The sequence below is a fragment of the Ruditapes philippinarum genome, unplaced genomic scaffold (assembly GCF_026571515.1).
Source record: "Ruditapes philippinarum isolate M1 unplaced genomic scaffold, ASM2657151v2 ctg1183_1_1_1_1, whole genome shotgun sequence".
Classification (NCBI taxonomy): Eukaryota; Metazoa; Mollusca; class Bivalvia; order Venerida; family Veneridae; genus Ruditapes; species Ruditapes philippinarum.
The window spans coordinates 321,977-340,348 of NW_026862887.1; the positions used below are offsets into that span (position 1 = coordinate 321,977).

At 31.9% G+C, this 18,372-nt stretch overlaps 1 protein-coding gene across 1 annotated transcript; it reads left to right on the forward strand.

Annotated features, from left to right (window-relative positions):
* Positions 1 to 14,095: 14,095 nt before the first annotated feature.
* On the forward strand, positions 14,096 to 15,578 carry LOC132720519 (uncharacterized). The gene is made up of 5 exons (XM_060704673.1): positions 14,096 to 14,186; positions 14,390 to 14,582; positions 14,745 to 14,977; positions 15,161 to 15,318; positions 15,522 to 15,578. The coding sequence occupies exons 1-5, from the start codon at positions 14,096 to 14,098 to the stop codon at positions 15,576 to 15,578; spliced, it is 732 nt and encodes a 243-aa protein (XP_060560656.1).
* Positions 15,579 to 18,372: the final 2,794 nt, after the last annotated feature.

Below are 18,372 nucleotides of genomic sequence, written 5' to 3' on the forward strand. Positions count from 1 at the left end.
ATCATATGTGTTTGTCAATTTTCAACTTTTATTCAGAACTAGGCCCGGTTCGGCATGAATTAAACATTAACAACAAACACAATGCAACAACATGACAAAGATAAATGTAAGAATAAACTGGCAAAGCCTACAGTATATACAACGTATAAGAATATCAGATTGGGCCATTTAAATCACAAAATATTACTGGCCAGGTACAAATTGTAGACATAGAATGACATGGATACAGATATTTATTGAAGACAGTATGAAGACTAATACAAAGTAAATAAAGTTGGAAGGTGGATGATAGTGCCTTCACATCGGAGATGCGTCCTTAAGTAATTTGCTGCTGCGGAGACGAAAAATGGACCCGGAGCGTGTTAAGGTCTCCATAAGCGTGGCATTGTAGCGATCTGAAATTTGCAACTATAACTGTCACATAACTGAACTGCATGAACTCAACTCCTTACCTTAATTGACTTGAACTTGAGAAGTATTTTTTCTTCTAATCTTTAATAATGATGACAGCCATAAAGCATATTATATTATACTGAGCTGTGTTTTACTAAAAGTCAAAACACCAACTCATGTCCAACATTTTTTTCATTGTTTATCATCCATTTTCACGATGTGCAGCTCAATCTAACTTCTAAGCTAAAGGGGAAATGTCACATGTGATTATTATTATGTAACAAGGTCGATTATTCAGTTGTCTTGATATATCTTTGGTTGTTCGAGTTGTTTCCCTTGTTGATGAAGACGGAAGATACATATCTACATGCATGACCTGCTATAGACAACATCCGATTGAAATTGACCAGAACCTCAGAGGCAAAAAAAAACACACCGTTTTGTTGATTCACTTGAGAGGAAAATTGCCGATTAAATTATGTAATCATTTGAATACCGCGAAGCAGGAAGAAATGGCCATATAACAAAACGTAAACCAAGACGAAATGCAGAAAGTTCCTATGAAACTCACGTGATTACTATTGAAAGGGAAAAACTTAAAATAGAAACTACAAGACTAGTAACAGAGGAAAAACGACTGAGAACAGCAGAGACTGACGATTGTGCAGGAAAGGTTGCAAGTGGAAATCAGATATTTTAAACACTTTACTCAGCCAAAGCTAATATTCCGGCCGAGGTTCTTCTCAATACCCTCCCTCATTTTTTCAGGTTACAATACTCTCAAGATTCAAACTTGAAAATGTTACTTTCATGGACGAAATATTGAAATTGCAAATATCTAAATGAATGTAAATAACGAACATTCAGTCGTCATAGTATCTATTTTGAATACTAGTAGTCTGTTTATTTATTTAAACACATATAAGGACAATAAATTAAGATTCAAGTTAGTCCATAACTTTGCTTAGTATACAATGTAAACGCTTAATAAATGGATTATGTACTCGTACATGTATATATGTAAATGGTCTCATCATAAATAATCTAGAATTATTTTTTTCTAATGTAAGTTAAAAGAAAACGATCGATATATACCAGTGACAATGATTACATGTATTACTATCATGATAATGATTATGATATTACAACGACAGCGACGATGGGTTTAGTTTTAAAGAAATATTAAGAAAATGTTTTTCGATTGAGTGAAATATGGACTATTTTCACGAAACATGATCAAATTCGATATATTTTCACGAGCTGGAAATCTTACTTTTACTCTTTAAAAAGGAAGTTCAAAACATTATAAATTCGTTATAAATATTCCTGACAGGTTAATTGGTCGTAAATAAACGGTTGTTTGCAATTTAACCCTCGCCTGGCGGCTGGGTAATATTTACAAACAACCGTTTAAATAAGGCCATGCAACCTGTCTTATATAAAACAAGAAGTATCTTTTAAAAAGATACTCGGCCGAAGTAAAACTGGTTAACATGCAAAATTATGTTATTTCTAAGTTTTTAAAACAAAAAGAAAACTTTCATAACAATGACATAATAGTTATTTCTTGTAGCTAAGGATAAACCCATTTTGTAAGTATTGAAATTAAATTATAGCATATTTATATTGATGATTTTGCAAAGTAGGACAGCTTCTATTTTAGGTGTCCCTTTAACTTGTTTTATGCTAGACTTTATAAATTTTGAAATCATTGACAATTTAACCAAAACGTTAAGAACTATCCTCATTCCTATACATTTTATTTTAGAACTATTCTTTATATTATATTTTATAGTAGCAAAACTATCTCTTACATTTTATTTTAGAGTTATCCTTAAAATTTTATTTTAGAATGGTTACAACTATCCTTAACGTTTTACTTTAAGATGGTTAGAACTATCCTTTACATTTTATTTAAGAATGACTAATGACTTTTACCGATTTCAAATTGTAGCAAGCTCGAAAAGCTGGCCCGAAGGGCCTGCTAGCAAAGCTAGCTTTACGGTAACGCAAGTACCTGCTAGATAGTGATGGCTTTGAAAACTTTCGTCATTGACACATCGCAATTTTTCGAATTACAAGATAACGATAAAAGCCGAGGTATTCTGATTGAAAACGGACTCGTAGACTGGTGTCCTGCGAACTCATGTAAAACCATTATAGGTCAGGGAACCAGAATAAACGGAAGCAGTGTATAAAATACCGAATGAGAATTTTAAAACAAAAAATGTAAAATAAAAATGAACGATACTATTTAATTAAAAGTGAATCGAGCTCGCTTTGTAGCTGTGCCTTTTTCATATATAATCTAAAATGACCAATGAAAATTCTTTTCATATTCAGTCCTTCCCTGTTTATGTTACAGGTAGTCAAACTAATAACAGACTGATTTCGTTCGAAAAAAACTGTCAGTTTTTAATGGCACTATGAATATGAAATTAGGTGCTACCTATGGCGCGGAAAGCTCTTCTGATTTATGATTTAAGCATAACATGATAACCAGATATATCATGCAATTCGTTAATAAGTAAATGCAGGTATTTTGTACAGTAAACAGAAAGGAATAAATTGGTGGTGTTCAACCTATCATCGGAAGAGCGTCCACTGCGCATGCGTCGGCGTTTGGAAAATCCCGTCCGCCATTTTTTAATAATCTCTTATCACGTCTGTTGTTTTACGTTAGTTTAATGTGCTAATTTATCAAAAAGGATTTAAAAGTATTTACATTTACCATCGTTACTATAGTTCTTATGAATGAAATGAATGTTTATTTTCTGATTTTGTACATCATTCTTTTACCGGAAGTGTTATTAAGCATGCGTCTGCTAGCAATAGTCTGAATTATGTAGACGCTCATTAAAAGCGCTGATATATCTATATTTAGCTCAAAAAGATTTCAAATTGGCGGCGCCAAGTTAACTAAGGATTTTTTCACATTTCATTAGGTATAGGATATATATTTTTTGAAATTTTCATTTACTTTTAATTTGATTTCATTTGAATTGATACGCGTCATACATGTTATCTAAGAGCGCTACAGCCCTCGCGGGGCCTTTGGCCCCGCTCGGACTTTCTGCGTATTTATATTGTTACCACCTATAGTGTATAGAACTTTAAACAGGACATATCTACTTTGTATCAAGTCAAAACAAAAGTTGAATAGAGTAACCTCCCCTAACAACATTGCAAATGGCGTATGGGTTCAAAAGGGAGGTTATTGTTGGGCTCCAAAAAAAGAGTCGCTTAGAGTGACCTCCCCTGAAAACATTGCAAATGGCGTAAGGGTTCAAAGGGAGGTTACTGTTGGGCTCCAAAAAAGAGTCGCTTAGAGTGACCTCCCCTGAAAACATTGCAAATGGTGTTAAGGTTCGTAAGGGAGGTAACAGTTGAGCGCTCAAAAAGGCGTTACTTAGAGTGACCTCCCCTGAAAACATTGCAAATGGCGTAAGGGTTCAAAGGGAGATAACTGTTGCGCTCCTAAAAAGAGTCCTTTAGAGTGATCTCCCCTGAAACCATTGCAAATGACGTTAAGGTTCTAAAGGGAGGTGACTGCTGCACTAAAAAAATGTTGATAAGAGTGACCTCCCCTGAAAACATTGCAAATGACGTTAAGGTTCTAAAGGGAGGTAACAGTTGCACAAACAAAAGGTAAATAAGAGTAAGCTCCCCCTGATAACATTGCAAATGGCGTAAGAGTTCAATGGGAAGTAACTGTTTGGCTCCAAAAAAGGGTCGCTTATAGTGACCTCCCCTGAAAACATGCAAATGGCGTAAAGGTGCTAAAGGGAGGTAACAGTTGCGCTCAAAAAAGAGTCCGTTAGAATGACCTCCCCTGAAAACATTGCAAATGTTTTCAGGGATAAAAGGGAGGTAATTGTTGCGCTAAAAAAGGTTGATTAGAGTGTCCTCCCCTGAAATTATTGCAAATGGCGAAAAGAATAATTTTTTATTTCTCCATATTTTGATTTTAAAATCTGGATAAAAACGCTTTGTTAACGTTGTCATTATATTAAAGATTTTCGACCATGAGACCACATACATGCATCGAGGAGATGTTTGTCAGAAAGTGACCGTGCGACCATATACACGCACCACAGGATTCCCTTTCTCGTAGAGAAAGGGACAAAGTGTTGTCCGCCCTATTAAAGGGCAGACGTTAAAAATGCCTTTGCCTTATGTTATTGATAAGGAGGCTTATTTTCACAGATATTTCTTGAATCTGGTTTATATACAACATTTGTAACGCAAACCAAGCGGGTTATCAATTTACGCCTTTTTAAGTCCGCTATGAAATTTTAAAAAGATCATATATAACTTCTTGGAAAATTTTGAGTTTAAAGTTTTTTCTACTTCTCATTTTATGTATATAGCAAAATTATTATAGTTTTGCAAAAAATGAACGTTTCAAAAACGTTTTATATGCGTTAAATATTGGAGATATATTTTACACTGTTTTCACATATTAACCTGGGGGCATTTTGCCGAAGTACTGTCCAAGGAAAATAACTTGAGCTTATGTTTACATAGAAATTAATATTAGGTAAAGCAGACTGAAGCCTAATAAATGAAACACAAAGTAAAACGTCATATTTTCATGTGCCTTGATAGCGCAGTAGGCAGAGCGTTTGTGTCAGTGTTGTTTCATGCATTTAGATGCTCTTATCATAGTTAGGTACCATTATATTTTAGTGTTTTATCTTTTTCTTATTTGACCTGTTTTGTTTCAAATAGTTACAAATGCATGAGATAAAATATTTTTGTACACAGGTTAATATGCAGTTGTATTAAGTTTGGGGAAAACGTCAAACATCAGGAAAAAGCAGTATCAGAAATGGAATGACAGACTATTCTCTCCCTTACCAGTTCCTCCACCTGGCCGTTCCCCCCAAACCGTTTCCTCCCCTGACGGTTCTCTCCCAAATTTGAAATATGCAGACAGTTCTCCCCCAATTTTTTTTGGTTAAATTTTTGTCTTACTCTCATAATATTTCTTAAGGAAGATTATAGAAGAATGTGTTTGATATTTAGTTCATTTTATGTTTTATGTTTATTCAAACTGTTTGTAATTTTAAGACCTATTTCAGGTATTTTAATCCTATCAACACCTTCATTGTGAGAGGTTAAGATTATTGGACAGTGATTGATATACAACTGTAATTATGTTAAGGTTTAGTGATATTCATTCATTTATTAAATAGCGAATAAGGTGATAACGAGTATCTTCTAGAAAATAAATAAGTAACAACTGGAGTAACAAATGCAGTCACATTTCACGTTTACTTTTATATAATAATAATTAACTAATATGCTAAAAATATACGTTTTTCTAATTTATATCAATTAATAATAAACTTATCCATTTATGAAACATCTAAATACTTCAATAAAATATTATTTTCTCTAACTTATATCAATTAATAATAAACTTACCATTTATTTAACATCTAACCAATATCTAATCAATAATAATGTATTAATGAAAATAAAAATGCGGAGGAACTGTCTGCTTATTTGCAAATAAGCAGACGGTTCTCCCCCAAAATAGGGAGAGAACTGTCAGAGAGGAAACGTCAGGGGCGGAACTGGTAAGGGAGAGAATAGTCTGACTACCTCAGAAATGTAAGAAACATAATGAAATGAAGTGTGTTATATATTGATCCATATATTCACAATAATTAATATTTCGTAATCGTAGTGTGTTTAAAATTGATTGATTCTTAAAATGTTAAATATTTTTTTAAAAAATCACTTGAAATGTAGTTAGTTTTTTTAAGAATGGAACAAATATGAAATAAAAATGAAACATAAAATAGGAGAACCAAATACATGCATATTGAAATGATCATACAAAAGACAGACAAAGTGAAAAAGGGAGAAAAAACAACAACAACAACATCATAGTAACATGACAGAGCGAAGGATTCAAACATATAAGTGCAAATCATTAAAAATTACTGTGAGTGAGCTTCTATACGACGGTTCACATTTTTTTAGAATTAAACTGTATAGAGATGTTGATACTTTTAATCAGACTTACCTTTTAGTGGAATTTTCCAAGTACCGTTAAGACCAAATTATCATCACAGGACAATTAATATGGAATTACACATTTAATTTCTAAATTCGACTTATTCTACTTGAAAAAGAAAAGGTAATGTGATGGGTTGCAATAAAAAAAAATAGATTAATCTTGAGCAGCACGCAAATATGACAATGGTAAGACTACATGCACGTATTTGCAAATCTTATCATACCTGCTGAATTTGATCGTTACAAAAGTATGAAGTAGGCAGAAAAGTTTAGATCACGCAGTCACGCAAACCTTCATCCGCGTGACGTCAATTAACGATCTTCTCCCAAAAGAGATACCTTATTTTCAGCTACATCTACCCTTCATAACGTAACGCAAAACATATACAATGCATACGTAGATTCTATCTTTTTTTTTTCTTTTTTTTTTGTTTAACTTCAGAAATCCTGATGATAAGATTTAATACAGTGCTACATGACTATCTAGATCTAGTTCAACGACAGAGATCCAGGCTTTTATACCTAAATTGACATTACGCCACATGCCGGTCAAGCTGGTAGGGGTCTTACATATCAGCAAATCAGCGATAGATGAGTTTCCCATTGAGGTCACATTTAAAATGTGCAATTATTCTATTATTAATTAATAAATTAACAAATATCTAATATAAATCTTAAACTTATGGTAATGTTGTTTCATTACCTAGTATGTAAATTGTAAGCATTATTTAATAAAGTAAGTTTTCACCAAATACGAAAAGTGTCCATGACAGAGCTTTATCTATATTCTGTATTGTAATTCTCCCTATTCTCATTCTTCCTACGCAGTGACCCCCTTGATCAGTAAAATATGCCAAGGGAGGTAATCACTGTGAGGAGATTGAAGTTAACTGGAATTTCATCGCTTCAAAATATGGTAATTTATTTAAATCTACTAAAACCTCTGTAGGAATATATAGGTTTGCAGACCTGTTTGTGTCTCTTCAAGTAGGTTATGAAGAAAAGATAAAGACTAAGTCTTTACTCAATATAGATTCATTATAAGATTTAGTCATTTGTAAAACGGAAATATTTGGTTTGATTCTACTATTTGTGAGTAGCTATATGAGTGATAACTGTAATACATGGAATCTTGTTGTAAATAAAGCTAAGACTATAATAGTGGTTTTTAGTAAGTAAAAACCTAAGGATGATTTTGATTTTATGTACAATGGTATAAAGCTTGATTTAGTAGATAACTTTACTTACCTTAGAGTACTTTTTAAATATAATGATAAATTTTTTAAATAAAAAAAAAACAATCTTGTTGATTTACTAATTAAAAAAGGCAGAATTTTGGCAATAGATCATAATAATAGGCTATGTTCCTTATGTCCGTATCAAGCTATTGGTGATGAATTTCACTACTTATTTGAATGTTCGTACTTTAATGACATAAGACGTTAATTAAATCTCTCCTTCCCAGTTTTTATATTCATCCCAATTTTTTCAAACTTGACAGATTTATGAAAAGTTGTGATAAAAACATTCTACTAAAATCATCTTTATTTTGTATAAACATTATGTTTAAATTTAAATAATTAATACATGCACTTCTCATTCTACGTTCCCATTTGTTACAATGTAAAATACATGTTGTACTGAATTCATTACTTAAAATGAACAATATGATATCCTTTTTTTGTTTATTTAGCTAGTCATAATTGTATTCTTTAATTGTGATATTAGTGATTTTTGACTGTTATTTTTCTGTTTGTTTGTTACAACCAGTTGCATATTATATGCCTTTGTTAAATAAAAACTGAAACTAGTTTGTGTTTGAAGGTTAGTAAGATACTTTGAAAATTAATCTAAACACTACTCTTTTGGTGTTATACATATATAATTTGATAAGCCTTTTAATTGTGTAAGCGCCATTGATATTGATGTAATAGGCTAGTTTGGCAAAGTTCCAATTTTATTTTAACATGATGTTTTTTAATGTTTTAAAGGGCGGAACTTATACTATAGGACGTTACCTGAATTTATATTTGTGTGTTGAATATGTAATAGAAAGAGCACCGAAACACGAGGCTATCTGATTTGTACGAGGGGGCGTAGCCCCCGAGTATTAATCAGATTGCCTAGTGTTTTGGTGTTCTTTCTCTTTTGTATCATAGTCAAACATAAAAGCACTTTCCCTGTTGTCACAATATGAAACCCCGGCAAAAATGAACCAATGAACGAACCTCTGAATATGACATTTCTGTCGCTTTCCCTTTCTCTGCCGTCACAATATGTAAACCCCAGCAAAAATGAGCCAATCAATGGGCATGACTGGAGTGCGGGTAACTAATACCCGCACTCCAGTTAACGCACTGTGCATGTTTATGTATACGATTTAACCCTGACACATTTTCAACAGAAAGGTCTCCAAACTATGATACAAGAATAAGTTGAATAATTTAGTAAGACACCATTTTCAAAGCATTTGTATGGTAATTTTGTTACCAGACACGGAACATTTTTTGTACAACCCCCTTTTTAATTAGTGATTTTTGGTATGTGATAATCAATGTTTTATAAAATATGACGTCCCCTTAACGAATAAAAATGGTCAAAATGTGTAAAAAATATTATTAAACACGACAGAAACAACACATTCAGCCAACGAAGAGAAACAAAACAGTGTAACTGTAAAAAACCAACAAAAAGTTATAAATAATTATAAATACTAGTAGCTTGGTCACATAAATATAAAAAGAAAAAAATATATTTAAGTAATTGAAGATTCAATTAATTGACTTTGTATAGAGTTCAAGCCAGATCATGTTTTTATTCGATAGCATCTGGAAACTCAATATTACTGTTTCAATATTCTATACTGCAGTCAATTTAACGAGTATTTCAAAAAATGATTTCTTTATTGCTCATCTATCAGCTTGCTTAGCAATACACAGATGAAATATCACATCTTCCTTGTCTCATAAATAACATTGGAAGAAAAAATTCTTGGTGCATGTGAGTCACTTGTTAGGGACATTGACCTTGGTCAGAAGATGACCCCTTTGTTTTTGAGGTCAGTAGGTTAAAATCAACATGGCCTTGATGACAAAAAAAGGTTTATATTATCAAGCAATGTATACTTCAGTACTTTCGGTGATTTGATTTTGTTATTCGGTATATCTTAGACATTTGCGAAACTACTAGTGTCATAAGATGTTAGAAGGAAGCAGATAAAATATGATCCAGGTACCTTTTATGTGTTAACAAGCATTGATTCAGTGCATAATTTACGAAATCGGCGTTACCTCGTAAAAATTGTCAGTTAAATTTTATCTGGTAATTTTACAAGAGTAAAATACAACAAATGTCTTTGGTATATCAAACATAAATAACAATCGTTTAATTGTATTAATGCGGATGAACGAAACAAAAGTTGTCTTTAAAACGCTAATAAGGACATGGTCTGTTTCATGAATGATCTTAAAAAAAACAAACATTTTTGTCTGAAATATTTAAATCAGATTGAAAAGAAAATACATTAGCAATCAAATGCGCTAATTCATTTATTTCAATTTAACTTCTATTAAATTAATAAGTTTTTCTTATTTAACGTGGTGCTCGTTTCGTCTTTAGAATTGCACAATTCTGCGGTATTATTATACTATTCATATTCTTGCATTACTTGTCATACACGGTGTTTCATAGCGAGTTTAAAGCCTCTTTTTAAACATTTTATTCTTTTATCTGAGGCAGCCCCGGCTTTGTTACAAGTCATACCAGAATAACAGGCATTCGAGGAACTTCAATGGCAGTCATAAATTTTCGCTTTGAGGTCTTATCTTATTCATAATAAAAGTGTGCTCTTAGCTGGTTTTTTTTTTTTTTTTGTTAATAATTTTTCATCGCAAAATCCCGACAGAGATGACTTTCTACAGACGAATCGTGAAGAGAAAATTCACAAGCAGAAGAAAAATTGATTTTTCATGATCAATAAAAAGGATTAGATATACACTCTATTGTTCATTTAGTGAAAACGTTAACTTCAAACAAATTAATTACACGGGCCTGTCTCGAAAAAAGCTTATTGATCATACAAATAGAATAGGTTGAAATGTGTGATCTGTGAAAACTATTACATGTATATATATATATCCATATTTATGTTTCACGCATCTAAACTGCGCAGTGGTAGTTTAAACATTTAAAGCTGCATGCCTCCAGATGAGTCAAAATATTTCAATAAAATCAAATTTGAGAAGTATGTACTACGATTTTAGGAAAAGTAAAATGATTCAAGATTCAAGTAGTATTTTCAATGTTTTGTGCGGCTAATGACTGATTATTGAGTATTTTAAACTATATTTCTACTGCGTCACTAACGCAGTAAGGGCTATTTGTGCATATTTTGACCACTTTTTGGTAATTTACGTGGAATGTGAGTTCCATTGATAATGTATTTATTGTTTCCTTTTGGTTATTTAACGTCATTATACATTCAAATAAATTTTCAAAATATTTATGAAAATTAGCGTGAATCTGGAGGCGTGCTGCCTTAAAAGTAAACGAATAATCGCTCAGCCTATATGTTTGTAAATTAAGAGTTATTTCGGACGAATAAATAGCCTGTATTATTATTGTATAATTCATTACTTTATGTTTATATATTGACCTTTGTTTAACTGTATTCAATTCCTTATCATTAACAAATATGTTCTTTTATTAATAAACATATCAATAGTAGGCACGTTTTCACTTCAAATGTAAGGCTAATATGAAGTTCACAACTATATTATGAACATAAAACAAGGCCATTATGCCAAGTTGGTCCTAAAAGAGAAAACTTAGCTATTATGAAATTGGTGAATTTCGATTGGCTCTCTAGCTCGACCATTATGAATCTGCTTTTTTTTCATTGAAAAAAAAATGCCATTTTGAGTTGCTGAAAGATAGGTTTCCTAGACATTTTTTTTAAACTTGCAATACCTCACAACGACGGAATTTCGCATTAGTTATTTTTTGTTTACTTAGTTTACGCACTTAACATTTTTTTAGATAATGTGAAGTTAATTAATAAAATTGTCAATAATTGTTTTCATAATGGTCTTGTTTTTGGGCTTCACCACCTCCACCACAAAATAAGACTATGTACATGTATATATTCCTTCATTTTATTCGTGACTTTGATCAGTTCCATGTCTTGAAATATTCAAGTGTTCATTAAATAAACTTTCTTTTTTTTTATAAATATTTATCTATAAACTATCAAAATTAAATTGAAGTATTATTATCTGAAACAGAACGTGGTAAACCAGTTAACAAAAATAAGGAGTATATCTATATGATATCTTCGCATCACAAAATAACTGCCACCTTTACGATATTACTTCACTATATGTTAAATTGCTAACTAGATGAGCAAAAAACTTTACAATTATTGTTAAGTACTGGTTGGTTCCAGAACTGATTCTACTGTTTCAATAATTTAATTGCTTCGAATACAATTGAGCAAAAATAATTTCTGTATTAACTAAGGCCAAGTAGTTCACAAAATGTGTTCCCCTACATTTAAGACTGTATAACCTCAGTAAGTTGATTTGGTAAAAAGAATAACTCTTGTGGTTTGAATTAATACAACTATATATATATGCATATAATTAGATTTATCCTTTTGATATTTTGAAACTCCCTGTGCCCTACAACTTTTAAAGAGGTTCATCTAAGGATCATTCATTACAGAAATAAGGAAAGTGGATAAGGAAGAAATGTTGTTTAAATTAAAGCCCATTATGTCCCAGAAATGTTTTTCTTTTAATTTCTTAAAAGCTTTTTATATTTTGTCTGGTTTTAGTTTCCAAAAAGTTACCTGAATCATCTTTTGCCATTTTGTTATTAATTGTAGTACGGTTGTGATTAAGATTTTTTTGTATGGCAGTCAAAATACTTAAACGATCAATGATCAAGGTTATAAGTGTGCTTACAAGCTCTAAAACCATATTTCAATGCTATAAACATATGTTAAATGAAGATGATTCATTTGTATGGCATAGTATGATTTTAAAGTAATTGTTCGTCACATATCATACGATGCACACCATGATACCACTAAGGCTCACGATTGAGCCCTTATGCGTTAGTGAGCTAAGCTCAGACGAGTTTTTAAAATATAATACAAAGGTAATACACATCGTTTATGATAAACTTGGTAATAGAAACCAAATTCAAATAACGCCGAAGCAGTATCTGTTTGATTAGACTCATCAAAACGATATGATGCTCAAAAGGTTTTCTCATTCAACCATTACTCCAGCTAACCAAATTGAAGTTATATGAGCCGCGTCACGACAAAACCAACATAATGTTTTTGCGACCAGTATGGATCTAGACCAGCCTGCAAATCCGCGTAGAGAAACTGATAGCGAACAGCAAGGATCCTGATCAGAATGCGCGGATGCTCAGGCTGGTCTGGATCTATTCTGGTCGCAAACCCATTATATTGATTTTGTCGTGACACGGCTCATTTCTCTAATAATAATAACCTTATCCGAAGTTTGTCGGAAAAGGCCGAGAAGATTGCTCCAGCTTCCTGATAGATCATCATGTATTTTTTGATACTATTTGAAAACTGTTACAAAGTAAAAATGGTTTTATTATTTTATTATTAGACACGTTAATAATAATAATAATAATAATAATAATAATAATAATAATAATAATAATAATAATAATAATAATAATAATAATAATATATAATAATAATAATAGATTAATACAGTTTTTGGACCAGAATTATACAGACATATGATATTTATAAGTAGAATTTATAACGAAAAATAAGATTATCCGATGTACTTGTCAATAGTAGTCAATAGTAAAGTTTGTTTAAGAAATATATCCCCATACCTTTTTATAATGATGAATTTCTTTAATCAGACTTTACAGTAACTGCTACAATTCTGAAGGGGCATTTCTTTCCATCTGTTATATTCACTGAGCAAAATAGCGTATACTTCGACCAGGAACCTAAATGTACCTCCCTGTCTTCACTTATGTAAGGCCTGCACCGAATTTCAAATATTTTTGGTAATTTATTGATAAGATATTGCACAGATATATACTCGTATATATATTTAGCTCCATGAATATTGAAACAAATTTAGACTGCATCAGAGACACTTTATAAACATATTATCTTTATATATATGTATTTTGCTGCATGTTGACATAAACTTTATAACTGTAATTATTGCGTGCATTATTGGCAATAAAGTGGTAAAATTAAATACTTAATATCCTTAAATTTCTACAATCAAATTTCTAAATGGCATTAGATTTTAACTAGAATTTAAGACAACAAACCTGCGAAAAACATGCTTTTTATATCATGGTTGTTTAATATATTTTAATGTCATTAAAATTTACAAACAAAAAGTCAAACCAACTGTTTTTCACACTTTTAAGCGTCAGATTTATTCTAAGATCTCCCAGTAACTAATAAGATCAATATATCATGAAGTGACAAGAATTGCTCTGTCAGGGCAATAAAAAAGCTGTCAGAGCCATAAAAAAGTGATCAAGGTAAGCTGAGACATTAAAACGTATATAAAACACACAAAATCAGTATCTTAAATTCTATCATTTACGATCTTGCCATTAAAGAACAACAGTACAATAAATCTAATAATAGAACATGTATTCATCATATACAACCCTACCATTGATGGACACTGCTGGAAACGATGATTTGTTCGCCAATAAAGCCTTTGATTACGATTATGAAGGTACGTAACACTATTTTTATAGTGTTTATAAGATTAAAATTATTTTTCGATATGATCATTTTTGATTGAGTTTTAAGTAGACATACATATCTTAATGAATATCTTACGTGTTTTTCTGAGATATTTATATACATGTATGGTGTTTACACTGAATTAGTTTAATTACTATTCTAAATAAGTGGTTTCTATTATTATTTTTTCAGATTCCTCATCGGGCTATGAATCTTCAGATATGGAGTCAGTCAGTTCTTGGGGGTCACGTGACAGCCTTGACAGCAGATTACAGGACAGTCATAATAACTTCTTACCAATGAACAAAGATGAAGAAATCATGAACTTTAGAAGCACACATTCGCTCTCAGAACACCTGAAACTAATTTTAGCAATGCCCGAGATGTGCGACGTCACATTTGTTGTTGGACCACGTGGGATGAATTCATGTTGGTAAAGATGACATTTTTGCCTAGCCCTTAATCCAATATTGAAAAGTAATATAATCATGAACGATTTGAAACTCGTTTTGAATGATTAATCTAATGTATCCATATATTATTTCAGAGTTATGTATCAACTGATTTTAAAACATATGTCTATGGAAGCTGCTGACAAAAAAAGAAACGCCAAAAGTAACAAGAAGTCAAAGAAAGGCACGTGCAAGGCTGTTGGAAGGGGTCGGTCATTATCTCAAAGACTTGTTATCCCTGTCAAGAAATACGATTCTGAGGTGTTCCGAATGTTGGTCCAATTTATTCACTGTGGAATTGTGAATATCACCGAGGAAACAGTTGCTGGTAAATATCTATGCGTTTCTTGAATATACGTAAATAAATCTAATCAAATCACAATATCGACAAAAGGGAAAATCCATTCCTAAACGTTTTGAAAAGAGCTGCATCTGTACTGTAATCGACTGGATTTGCTATATTTTAAATACTTTTGCTTGTTTACAAAGACATTTATTGAATGAATTTCAGGTTTATTTTGTGCTGCCTCCCATTTTGAGCTACCAGATTTGAGCAAAGCATGTTTAGATTTTATTGAGAGATGTATGAAGGTCGGTAGAGCTGAGAAACTGCTCTTTTCTACAAGATGTTACAGTCAACATAAAGCTTCAAAAACATTATTTGATAGGGTAAGTTCACTTTTAATGAATTTTAAACGGTTCTTGTGTGATTTTTAGCCGAGTTTTTTGTTTTAAAAGATCTATGTTTTGTGTTTTACATTTACAATTATTCGAATCTTAAACATGTATGTGTGTTATTACATACATTTCTGTTTTATGTCACTCATGGTTTTGTGCTCACTTTAATTATCATTCTTTGCTTTATATTTCAGATTTATTCAGTGGTGGACAAACGATGTATCGGCAAACTTGAAGAAACTCCAGTTTAAACTCAGACAGGATGTCAACAAAACAACGTGATTGGTGATTAGTTTTCAAAATGTGCTAAATTAATTATTAATTAAATTATTGATTGTTATATTTTTTTTGTTAGTGTATAATTTATTTGTTATGGATTGTTTTTGTGAAATAAAAATTCTAAAACCAACATCGATGTTTTCCTTTTGTATTGTGGCTGCGTTCTTTAGACACTCTTTATTTCTCTCTATTTTGCCGAATCCATCAATTGTATGGTAATACATACGAATCATTAAAGTCATTTAAAGTATCAATTCTTTTTCAACACACCGTATTCTTTAAAGCTTGAACAAATGTAGTAGAACTTCAGTGCTCAGTGTACATCATTACAAAGAACAGATAATCATTCACGACCATTTTATTGCATTGGTCAAGGACCAGTTTCAACACATGCATGACATACCTTTTACCAAATAATTTCGATGCACGTGGACGAAGTAAAGAAGACAGAATGAAAATCTTAACTTGATAATAAACTTGAAATTTAACTTGTGTTATCCTTGCAAAGCATTACTAGTTACATTCTTGGGAAAAATTTATGAATTAAAGTCAAATTTTGTAAGGAGTACGTTTCGCTCAAAATTGTTAAAAAGTATTCTCAGCGTTTTCGTCTGAGAAATTGAAATAGACAAAGGTCGTTTTTATACGTCACTTCATGCCTTCTCGAACTAGATAGAATATGAACTTATGGTGTTTGCGACGAGTTAACCCTTTACAAGCTGATTCTTTTCAAATCATCTTTTGAGATTTGAACCTACAACGGTGAGGGGAAAGTGGTTAAGAGTCAACAACCTTTACCACTCAGCCATCAGCAAATACTGAAAAAATCTTTATTTAGAAGAAGGTAACACATGAAGATATATAAATATATTATCGTAAACAGCAAATAACCTATCTTAAATGTTAGATCATAAAATGGCTTACTAAACAATATATAAAACACCAATGCACACCAACACAATAGCATTAAACAATAACAACTATTCCATTGTCTCAATAAGAGTTGGTCCAATAGCAAGCATAATTTAGTTTGTTTCAAATATCATTCATACAATTTTCATTTACAAGTAATGTAACAAATATACATGCATTATAATCAGCACATCATGTGTGATTGTCAACTTTCAACTTTTATTAAGAACTAGGCCCGGTTCGGCATGAATTAAACATTAACAACAAGCATAATGCAACAACATGACAAAGATAAATTTAACTGGCAAAGTGTACAGTATATACAACGTTTAAGAAGATCAGATTGGGCCATTTAAATCACAAAATATTACTGGCCAGGTACAAATTGTGGCAATGAAATGACTAGAATCTGTTTATAATGATACAGATATTTATTGAAGACAATATGAAGACCTAAAACAAAGTACAATGTAAATAGTGCCGTTACGTTGGAGAGGCGTCCTAAAGTACTGCGCTGATGCGGCGACGACAAATGGACCTGGAGCGTGTTAAGGTCACCATAAGCGTGGTATTGTAGTGATTTGAAATTTGCAACTATAACTGTCACAACTGAACTGCATGAACTTAACTCCTTACCTTAATTGACTTGAATTTAAGAAGTAATTTTTCTTCTTATCTTTAATAATGAGGACAGGTTGACATTCATTAGCCATAAAGCATATACTGAGCTGTGTTTTACATAAAGTCAAAACACCAGCCCATGTCCAACATGTTTTCCTTGTTTATCCTCCATTTTCACGATGTGCAGCTCAATCTAACTTCTAAGGGGAATTGTCACCTGTGAGTATTATTTATTAGGGTCGATTATTCAGGTGTCTTGTTTTATCTTCGGTTGTTCGAGTTGTTTCCCTTGTTGATGGAGACCTACATGATGTATAACGTCCTATTGAAATTGACCAGAACTTCAGAGGCAAAAAAAACAAAAAAAAAACGTTTTGCTGATGGAAAATGTTTAAGTTTCGTCTGCAGCATTACGTATAAAATTAAATAAACTATTCTTTAATCTATTAGCAAATAGATTATTAAACTGATCGTTGAAGTTAGTGACGGTTCGTTGGTACGCTAGTTTTCCATGTTGACTTATAAAAAGAAACATGCGTAAAAGCAATATATGAGCCGCGTCATGACAAAACCAACATAGTGCGTTTGCGACTAGCATGGATCCAGACCAGCCTACGCATCCGCGCAGTCTGATCAGGATCTTTGCTGTTCGCTTACCAACTCTATAACAAGAAACTGATAGCGAACAGCATGGATCCTAATCAGACTGCGCGGATGCGCAGGCTGGTCTGGATCCATGCTGGTCGCAAACGCACTATGTTGTTTTGTCGTGACGCGGCTCATATAATGCATTACATTAAAGGAGCTATAATTTAGAAAACGGTTGAACATAAACTGGGCTTGAAAAGTCTTGATAATTTCTACTTCAAACTTGTACGTATTTACATTATCATATTAAATCTGATGCTGAATGATAAATGCATTGTGCTTATTAATTGTTGACAATTCATTATTTTGTTATTGTAACCTTGTTAACCAAAATAGAAAAAATAAATAAAAAATACCCCCCTAAAAAAAAAATGACTTTATTCATCAGGATAACATGTACAATGTATAAAGAATATGCTTTTATATCCATTTACGCAGGAATGTGAAAAGAACGCATATATTGTTGTTCTAAATTAAATTAAAAAAAATAAATAAAATAAAGAATAAGCGCATACGGCGTCTATGGCATTATACTTCAACCGTCATTACAAATATATAGAGGACTATGTTGACTTTCAAGGATCA